Source organism: Hemiscyllium ocellatum, chromosome 3, assembly GCF_020745735.1.
Source record: "Hemiscyllium ocellatum isolate sHemOce1 chromosome 3, sHemOce1.pat.X.cur, whole genome shotgun sequence".
Lineage (NCBI taxonomy): Eukaryota > Metazoa > Chordata > Chondrichthyes > Orectolobiformes > Hemiscylliidae > Hemiscyllium > Hemiscyllium ocellatum.
The window spans coordinates 115,796,179-115,806,442 of record NC_083403.1 but is presented as its reverse complement, the minus strand read 5'-3'; the positions used below and the strand labels follow the sequence as shown (position 1 = coordinate 115,806,442).

The 10,264-nt window shown below is 51.7% G+C and overlaps 1 protein-coding gene across 1 annotated transcript; it reads right to left on the bottom strand.

The window, feature by feature from the left end:
* Nucleotides 1–7,348: 7,348 nt before the first annotated feature.
* LOC132835940 (mucin-5AC-like) lies at nt 7,349–9,877 on the bottom strand. Its single transcript, XM_060855073.1, has 5 exons — nt 9,110–9,877; nt 8,654–9,067; nt 8,126–8,611; nt 7,718–8,083; nt 7,349–7,675 (listed from the first exon to the last, which is right to left on the bottom strand). Exons 1-5 carry the CDS (start codon nt 9,875–9,877, stop codon nt 7,349–7,351), a joined length of 2,361 nt encoding a protein of 786 aa, XP_060711056.1.
* Between the last annotated feature and the right edge of the window lie 387 nt (nt 9,878–10,264).

Here is a 10,264-nt window from a genome sequence, read left to right as displayed (position 1 = left end):
AACATCTTCTCAATGCCCACTTTCTCCAGAAGTCTCAGTATTCTAAAAGTTGCAATCCTTCTAAATTCCATCAAGTGCAGATCTAAAGTTCTCAACTTCACCTAATACCGAGAATCATTCTTATAAATCTCTTCTGGACCTCCTCCAAGGCCTGCACATCCTTCCTTATATATGGAGCTAAAAACTGCTCACAATATTCCAAATGTGGTCTGACCAGAACCTTATACAGCCTCAGCAGTACTCTCTGCTCTTGCATTTAGATCTTCTGAAATGAATGCCAACATTGTATTTGCCTTCTTAACTGCTAACTGAACCTGCATATTAGTTTTAAAAGAATGCACAACTAGGACTCCCAATCCCTTGTGCCTCAGATGTTTGTAGCCTTTCATCAGTTAGAAAATAGTCAATGCCTCCATTCCTACTTCCAAAGTGTGTAACCTCAGTTTTCCACATTGTATTCCATCTGCCACTTTTTTGCCCACTTGCCTAGCAGGTCCAAGTCCTTCTACAGCCTCCCTGCTTCTTCAACACCATTTGTCCCTTCACCTGTCTTTGTGTTATTTGCAAATGTAGCAGCAATTCCCTCAGTTCCTTCATCCAGATCATTAATGTATAATGTGTATAGCTGGTACCAACTGACTCCTGTGGAATTCCATTAGTCACTAACTGCCAGCCTGAAAAAGACACCTTTATCTCAACTTTCTGCGTTCTGCCAGTTGGCCAATTCACAATTCCTGCTAGCCCCTTGGCCCCAACACCATGAGCTTTTATTTGATTTAGCAGCCACCTGAGTGACACCTTGTTAACGGTCTTCTGAAAACCCGAATAGATCTTGTCCACTGGCTCTCCTTTGTCTAACTTGTTCATTACCTCCTAACAGAATTCTAACAGATATGTCAGACATTACCTCCCTTGATGAAGCCATGCTGACTCATTTTATTTTGGCATGCACTTCCAAATATTCCGTAATCTCATCCTTTAAAATGGATTTGAAAATCTTACCAACAACCAAGGTCAAAATAACGGGCCTATAGTTTCCTGTCTTCTGCCTCCCTCCATTCTTAAACAGGGGTGTTACATTAGCCATCTTCTCGTCCTCTGGTGCCCTCTCTGACTACAGGGATTCCAGAAAGTTTGTCACCAATGCCTCCACAATCTTTTCAGGTATCTTCTTCAGAAGTCTGGTGCAGGTGACTTATCCACCTTCAGACTTTTCAGCATCCCTAGCACTTTTTCCTTAGTGATGGCCACCTCACTCACCTCTTTCCTGAAGTTCTGATATACAGCTGGTGCCTTCCACAGTGAAGACTAATGCAAAGTACCTAGTCAGTGCCTCAGCCATTTCTTTATTCCCCATTATCACTTCTCCAGCCTCATTTTCCAGCTGTGAAATGTCCACTCTTGCCTCTCTCTTACATCTTATATATCTAAAAAAACAACCCTCGCAACCTTCTTTACATTATTAGCTTACTTAGCCACATATTTCATTTTCTCCCCTTTTATTTCTTTTTGGATTGTCATCTACTGGTTTTTAAAAGACTTCCCAATCCTCTGACTTCCCAGTAAGCTTCATCACATTGCATGCTTTTTCCTTTGTTTTTATAGAGTCATAGAGATGTACAGCACAGAAACAGACCCTTTGGTTCAATTCGTCCATACCGACCAGATATCCTAACCTGACCTAGTCCCATATCCCTTTAAACCCTTCCTATTCATATACCCATCCAGATGTTTTTTAAATGCTGTAATTGTATCAGCCTCCACCAGTTCCTCTGGCAGCTCATTCCATACACGCACCACCCTATGTGTGAAAAAGTTGCCTCTTAGGTCCCTTTTATATCTTGCCCCTCTCACCTAAACCTATGCCCTCTAGTTCTGAACACCCCTACTTCATGTAAAAGACCTTGTCTATGTACCTTATCCATGTCTCTCATGATCTTATAAACCTCTATAAGGTTATCCCTCAGCCTCTGACGCTCTAGGGAAACAGCTCCAGCCTATTCAGCCTCTCCCTGTAGCTCTTTCCTTTCAAGTTTCACACTAAGCCTACCTTGGACAAGTACTTGGGAAGCAGATAGAAATTATATCATCAGTTGATTAAAACTCATTGTATTAATTACAGCAAATGAAAACGGAGTATGATGCTCAATGAAGGTATAAGGATTGTGTGGAAGCTATTGAAAATTTATTGTGTGGATAATAATCATGCTGATGAAGCAAACTGATTAACTGCTGTCAGGCCAATCGATTCCTTGTATGTCCCTTGCAGATCAGATTCCAACCATGCATCCTGGTAATAGTGAAGGAAATTAATCAACCAACTTTTACGGCTAAAGTCAGGCTTACACTGAATTTTTGTACAATGGGTGAAATAAGGTTGCTGGACTATGGTGATATCACGGGTAGGCTTTTACTTGATGATACATCGGTTGCTCTCAGGAACAAGCCTCTGTTGTATTCTCACTTGCTGGGAAAGCTGAAAATCTGTCTTCCATCTTTCGTTAAAAGAAGGAAGAGAGCCTCTTTTATTCATGTAGCTGGGGGATGCAGGTATAGTTTGTGATGCAAGTTACCAATCCACTCAATGGCTTCAGCTAATGCAATGTGAATAATTGTGATAGGCACTAGGAATCAATTTCTCAGACTTAACCTCCAGTACGTTGCCCATGGTTTGACATAGATGCCCACAGCTAGGAGTGTTCACTGCTTTGAAGGTGATTCCAATGCTTTGGAAGTTGTCTCTCCCTCACCTTTGCACTGACCAGTCGCCAACCTTCAGCTCCAAGTTATAGTCCAACAGGTTCATTAGAAATTACAGGCTTTCAGAGCACTGCTCCTTCCTCAGGCTCCTTCATCTGATGAATAAGCAGCATCAGAACTGCTTACGCAGCTTTTCCTTGTACCTCAGTTGCGGACGAAGAGGAGCAACAGGAGCAACATCAGCAGCAACAGATGTCTTCACTTTAGCCACCTGCCACACCATTGGACAGAAGGGATGAGCAGGTTTTGAGCTAGTAAGAATTGAGATCTCCATCACAGGGTGCAGACTGGCCATGAATGAACACCAGCACTTCAAATGCTCAGTGTCCCATTGGGTCATTGTAGACACTTGTGGACTCCTGGAAGAAGACTTACTGCCAAGTGAATCAGGTAGTCACTCAATGCTAATGGTGATGTGAGCTACTGCAGCTCAGTTTCTGCACATCTGGCTTTTTGTAAGGATTTGTAGGTTGTATTTTTAGAATTTCACAACCTACAGCCCACAAGTGTATCTCAGAGGAAACCAATGCTACATTTGCCACAACTGCCATTTAAATACCCCCTTCATGGCTGCTGAGACCAGATGGTTAGGTGTAAAACACATCTGTGATCAATGTTCATTTTAGAAAATTACAGCTGCCCAGCAATAATCCTGTCGAATGGAGCTCAGATCAAAGTTGTGTGTTTTTTTTTGTTTTCAGATATATGCGTCACTCAATAACTAAATCTTCCAGGATTTAACAGTGAAAAATGAGCATTTCAACTGATGGTGAGTTCAATAAAGGAGTTCAACAAAAGCAATTGGCCAGATTCTTGAGTCCAATTGTGAACAGAGTTCCCTGTACTGTTAGCCAAGGAAAACAAGAGCAGACTTTCATCACCAACTAGAATTAAATTAATGTTTGTTTGGCACCTTTGTGAAAAAAAATGTTCAACTCAAATGATTCTCTATCACTCCAAACCTTCCTTCCACACACTTTCAAAGCTGACCCCATCTATCTTATTAATGTAGACTAGTACCATTAATGGGGATAGCCGTGGATTCTAGGTAGCTGTGAAAGTCAGTTGGTTTATAGTAAATGTCCGTGTTGATTCGGTCGCGTGAGGTAGAAATGGAAAGGTCTAGGAAGGCGAGGGAGGAGTCTGAGACGCTCCCAATTCCTTCGTCTCCGCCACATCTGCTCCCAGGAGGACCAGTTCCAATACCGTACACCTCCTCCTTCAAAGACGGCAATTTCCCCCAGAGGTGATCGACGATGCCCTCCACCGCATCTCCTCCACTTCCCGCTCCTCCGCCCTTGAGTCCCGCCCCTCCAATCGCCACCAGGACAGAACCCCACTGGTCCTCACCTACCACCCCACCAACCTCCATACACATCGTATCATCCATCGTCATTTCCGCCACCTCCAAACGGACCCCACCACTTGAGATATATTTCCCTCCCCTCCCCTATCAGCATTCCGAAAAGACCACTCCCTCCATGACTCCTTTGCCAGGTCCACAGCCCCCACCAACCGAACCTCCACTCCCGGCACCTTGCCCTGCAACCGCAAGAAATGCAAGACTTGCGCCCACACCTCCCCCCTTGCTTCCCTCCAAGGCCCCAAGGGATCCTTCCATATCCGCCACAAATTCACCTGCACCTCCAAACACTGCATCAGCTGCACCCGATGTGGCCTCCTCTATATTGGGGAGACAGGCTGCCTACTTGTGGAACGTTTCAGAGAACACCTCTGGGACACCCGGACCAACCAACCCAACCACCCCGTGGCTCAACACTTTAACTCCCCCTCCCACTCCACCAAGGACATGCAGGTCCTTGGACTCCTCCATCGCTAGACCATAGCAACATTATGGCTGGAGGAAGAGCGCCTCATCTTCCGCCTGGGAACCCTCCAACCACAAGGGATGAACTCAGATTTCTCCAGTTTCCTCATTTCCCCTCCTCCCACCTTGTCTCAGTCTTGAACTCAGCACCACCTTCCTAACCTGCAATTTTCTTCCTGACCTCTCCGCCCCCACCCTCACTCCGGCCTATCACCCTCACCTTGACCTCCTTCCACCTATCGCATTTCCAACGCCCGTCCCCCAAGTCCCTCCTCCCTACCTTTTATCTCAGCCTGCCTGGCACCCTCTCCTCATTCCTGAAGAAGGGCTCATGCCTGAAACGCCGATTCTCCTGCACCTTGGATGCTGCCTGACCTGCTGCGCTTTTCCAGCAACACATTTTCAGCTAGTACCATTAATGCATTGTTTATTATTGTATATGCTTACGATAATTTGTGCATCCCGTTCTATGTTGGGCATTAATGTCATTAAACATTAAAGCTATATGCTGATGGGGTTCACAGACAGTTCGTAGATTTGGAGTAGGTGAAGCGCTAAGTAACATTTGGGAACCTCTGACTTAATGTAAACACACCACTTGATGTTCCACAGGGTAGTGATATTCCGGTCTCAGCTTTTGGTTTGGACGGAGTCAGCTGATGTTACGTTGTAAACACATGTCCACTTGTACTGTTAAAATGTCTGCCGTAATGTAACATTCCCTGTCAAGCTCGGTTAAGGTGCAAACATGTGAGAAATAGGCAGCTTCTTCAGACATCGCGGTGTTCTGAGGCTCACTGCTCGCAGTGTTCAGAGGCTCACTGCTCGCGGTGTTCTGAGGCTCACTGCTCGCGGTGTTCTGAGGCTCACTGCTCGCGGTGTTCAGTGGCTCACTGCTCGTGGTGTTCAGAGGCTCACTGCTTGTGGTGTTCAGAGGCTCAGCCCTCGCGGTGTTCAGAGGTTCACTGCTCATGGTGTTATGAGACTCACTGCTCACAGTGTTCTGAGGCTCACTGCTCGCGGTGAACAGAGACTCAGCCCTCGCGGTGTTCTGAGGCTCACTGCTCACGGCGTTTAGGCTCACTGCTTGTGGTGTTTAGAGGCTCACTGCTCACAGTGTTCTGAGGGTCGCTGCTCACGGTGTTCAGAGGCCCACTGCTCACGGTGTTCAGAGGCTCACTGCTCGCGGTGTTCAGAGGCTCACTGCTCGCGGCGTTCTGAGGCTCACTGCTCACGGTGTTCTGAGGGTCGCTGCTCACGGTGTTCAGAGGCCCACTGCTCACGGTGTTCTGAGGGTCGCTGCTCACAGTGTTCTGAGGCTCACTGCTCGTGGTGTTCTGAGACTCACTGCTCACGGTGTTCAGAGGCTCACTGCTCGTGGTGTTCTGAGACTCACTGCTCACGGTGTTCAGAGGCTCACTGCTCACGGTGTTCAGAGGCTCACTGCTCGTGGTGTTCTGAGGCTTGCTGCTCACGGTGTTCAGAGGCTCACTGCTCGTGGTGTTCTGAGGGTCGCTGCTCACGGTGTTCAGAGGCTCACTGCTCGTGGTGTTCAGAGGCCCACTGCTCACGGTGTTCAGAGGCTCACTGCTCACGGTGTTCAGAGGCTCACTGCTCGTGGTGTTCTGAGGGTCGCTGCTCATGGTGTTCAGAGGCTCACTGCTCGCGGCGTTCTGAGGGTCGCTGCTCACGGTGAACAGAGACTTGGCTCTCACGGCGTTCTGAGGCTCACTGCTCGTGGTGTTCAGTGGCTCACTGCTCGTGGTGTTCAGAGGCTCACTGTTTGTGGTGTTCAGAGGCTCAGCCCTCGCGGTGTTCAGAGGCTCACTGCTCGCGGTGTTCTGAGGCTCACTGCTCACGGTGTTCTGAGGCTCACTGCTCACGGTGTTCTGAGGGTCGCTGCTCACGGTGTTCAGAGGCTCACTGCTCACGGTGTTCAGAGGCTCACTGCTCGCGGTGTTCAGAGGCTCACTGCTCACGGTGTTCAGAGGCTCAGCCCTCGCGGTGTTCAGAGGCTCACTGCTCGCGGCGTTCTGAGGCTCACTGCTCATGGTGTTCTGAGGGTCGCTGCTCATGGTGTTCAGAGGCTCACTGCTCGCAGTGTTCAGAGGCTCACTGCTCGCGGTGTTCTGAGGCTCACTGCTCGCGGTGTTCTGAGGCTCACTGCTCGCGGTGTTCAGTGGCTCACTGCTCGTGGTGTTCAGAGGCTCACTGCTTGTGGTGTTCAGAGGCTCACTGCTTGTGGTGTTCAGAGGCTCAGCCCTCGCGGTGTTCAGAGGTTCACTGCTCATGGTGTTATGAGACTCACTGCTCACAGTGTTCTGAGGCTCACTGCTCACGGTGTTCAGAGGCTCACTGCTTGCGGTGTTCAGAGGCTCACTGCTCACGGTGTTCAGAGGCTCAGCCCTCGCGGTGTTCAGAGGCTCACTGCTCGCGGCGTTCTGAGGCTCACTGCTCGTGGTGTTCTGAGGGTCGCTGCTCATGGTGTTCAGAGGCTCACTGCTCGCAGTGTTCAGAGGCTCACTGCTCGCGGTGTTCTGAGGCTCACTGCTCGCGGTGTTCTGAGGCTCACGGCTCGCGGTGTTCAGTGGCTCACTGCTCGTGGTGTTCAGAGGCTCACTGCTTGTGGTGTTCAGAGGCTCAGCCCTCGCGGTGTTCAGAGGTTCACTGCTCATGGTGTTATGAGACTCACTGCTCACAGTGTTCTGAGGCTCACTGCTCGCGGTGAACAGAGACTCAGCCCTCGCGGTGTTCTGAGGCTCACTGCTCACGGCGTTTAGGCTCACTGCTTGTGGTGTTTAGAGGCTCACTGCTCACAGTGTTCTGAGGGTCGCTGCTCACGGTGTTCAGAGGCCCACTGCTCACGGTGTTCAGAGGCTCACTGCTCGCGGTGTTCAGAGGCTCACTGCTTGCGGCGTTCTGAGGCTCACTGCTCACGGTGTTCTGAGGGTCGCTGCTCACGGTGTTCAGAGGCCCACTGCTCACGGTGTTCTGAGGGTCGCTGCTCACAGTGTTCTGAGGCTCACTGCTCGTGGTGTTCTGAGACTCACTGCTCACGGTGTTCAGAGGCTCACTGCTCGTGGTGTTCTGAGACTCACTGCTCACGGTGTTCAGAGGCTCACTGCTCACGGTGTTCAGAGGCTCACTGCTCGTGGTGTTCTGAGGCTCGCTGCTCACGGTGTTCAGAGGCTCACTGCTCGTGGTGTTCTGAGGGTCGCTGCTCACGGTGTTCAGAGGCTCACTGCTCGTGGTGTTCTGAGGGTCGCTGCTCACGGTGAACAGAGACTTGGCTCTCACGGCGTTCTGAGGCTCACTGCTCGTGGTGTTCAGTGGCTCACTGCTCGTGGTGTTCAGAGGCTCACTGTTTGTGGTGTTCAGAGGTTCAGCCCTCGCGGTGTTCAGAGGCTCACTGCTCGCGGTGTTCAGAGGCCCACTGCTCACGGTGTTCAGAGGCTCACTGCTCACGGTGTTCAGAGGCTCACTGCTCGTGGTGTTCTGAGACTCACTGCTCATGGTGTTCAGAGGCTCACTGCTCACGGTGTTCAGAGGCTCACTGCTCGTGGTGTTCTGAGGCTCGCTGCTCACGGTGTTCAGAGGCTCACTGCTCGTGGTGTTCTGAGGGTCGCTGCTCACGGTGTTCAGAGGCTCACTGCTCGTGGTGTTCAGAGGCCCACTGCTCACGGTGTTCAGAGGCTCACTGCTCACGGTGTTCAGAGGCTCACTGCTCGTGGTGTTCTGAGGGTCGCTGCTCACGGTGTTCAGAGGCTCACTGCTCGCGGCGTTCTGAGGGTCGCTGCTCACGGTGAACAGAGACTTGGCTCTCACGGCGTTCTGAGGCTCACTGCTCGTGGTGTTCAGTGGCTCACTGCTCGTGGTGTTCAGAGGCTCACTGTTTGTGGTGTTCAGAGGTTCAGCCCTCGCGGTGTTCAGAGGCTCACTGCTCGCGGTGTTCTGAGGCTCACTGCTCGTGGTGTTCTGAGACTCACTGCTCACGGTGTTCAGAGGCTCACTGCTCGTGGTGTTCTGAGACTCACTGCTCACGGTGTTCAGAGGCTCACTGCTCACGGTGTTCAGAGGCTCACTGCTCGTGGTGTTCTGAGGCTCGCTGCTCACGGTGTTCAGAGGCTCACTGCTCGTGGTGTTCTGAGGGTCGCTGCTCACGGTGTTCAGAGGCTCACTGCTCGTGGTGTTCAGAGGCCCACTGCTCACGGTGTTCAGAGGCTCACTGCTCACGGTGTTCAGAGGCTCACTGCTCGTGGTGTTCTGAGGGTCGCTGCTCACGGTGTTCAGAGGCTCACTGCTCGCGGCGTTCTGAGGGTCGCTGCTCACGGTGAACAGAGACTTGGCTCTCACGGCGTTCTGAGGCTCACTGCTCGTGGTGTTCAGTGGCTCACTGCTCGTGGTGTTCAGAGGCTCACTGTTTGTGGTGTTCAGAGGTTCAGCCCTCGCGGTGTTCAGAGGCTCACTGCTCGCGGTGTTCTGAGGCTCACTGCTCACGGTGTTCTGAGGCTCACTGCTCACGGTGTTCTGAGGGTCGCTGCTCACGGTGTTCAGAGGCTCACTGCTTACGGTGTTCAGAGGCTCACTGCTCGCGGTGTTCAGAGGCTCACTGCTCACGGTGTTCAGAGGATCAGCCCTCGCGGTGTTCAGAGGCTCACTGCTCGCGGCGTTCTGAGGCTCACTGCTCGTGGTGTTCTGAGGGTCGCTGCTCATGGTGTTCAGAGGCTCACTGCTCGCGGCGTTCTGAGGCTCACTGCTCGCGGCGTTCTGAGGCTCACTGCTCCCGGTGTTCAGAGGCTCACTGCTTACGGTGAACAGAGACTCGGTCCTCGCGGTGTTCTGAGGCTTGCTGCTTGCGGTGTTCAGAGGCTCAGCCCTCGCGGTGTTCTGAGGCTTGTGCCTTGCAGTGTTCAGAGGCTCATTGCTCATGGTGTTCTGAAGCTCATTGCTCATGGTGTTCTGAGACTCACTGCTCACAGTGTTCTGAGGCTCGATGCTTATGGTGTTCAGAGGCTCAGCCCTCGCAGTGTTCAGAGGCTCAGCCCTCGCAGTGTTCAGAGGCTCAGCCCTCGCAGTGTTCAGAGGCTCGGCCCTCGCAGTGTTCTGAAGCTCGGGCCTCAAGGTGTCCAGAGACTTGCTGCTCGCAGTGTTCAGAGGCTCAGCCCTCGCAATGTTCAGAGGCTTGGCCCTCGCAGCACTCAGAGGCTTGCCCCGTGCGGTGTTCAGAGGCTTGGCCCTCGCATTATTCCAAGGATTGGCCTTCACAGTGTTCAGAGGCTTGGCCCTCATAGTGTTCAGAGGCTCGGCCCTCGCGGTGTTCAGAGGCTTGGCCCTCACATTATTCCAAGGATTGGCCTTCACAGTGTTCAGAGGCTCAGCCCTCACAGTGTTCAGAGGCTCAGCCCTCACAGTGTTCAGAGGCTCGGCCCTCGCAGTGTTCTGAGGCTGGCCCTCGCAGTGTTCTGAAGCTCGGGCCTCAAGGTATCCAGGGACTTGCTGCTCGCGGTGTTCTGAGGCTCAGCCCTTGCAGTGTTCAGAGGCTCGGCCCTCACAGCGTTCTGAGGCTTGGCCCGTGCGGTGTTCAGAGGCTTGGCCCTCGCATTATTCCAAGGCTTGGCCCTCACAGTGTTCTGAAGCTCGGGCCTCAAGGTGTCCAGAGACTTGCTGCTCGTGGTG

Excerpts from the sequence above, each read along its gene's own strand:
- LOC132835940 (XM_060855073.1), bottom strand. The coding sequence starts at position 9,877 with ATGAGGGCCAAGCCTCTGAACACTGTGAAGGCCAATCCTTGGAATAAT. Across the intron at positions 9,068-9,109 it reads GCAGCGACCCTCAGAACACC|AACACCGCGAGCAGTGAGCC; the intron begins GTGAGCAGTGAG and ends AGTGAGCCTCAG. Across the intron at positions 8,612-8,653 it reads GCAGTGAGCCTCTGAACACC|AACACCACGAGCAGTGAGCC; the intron begins GTGAGCAGTGAG and ends AGTGAGTCTCAG.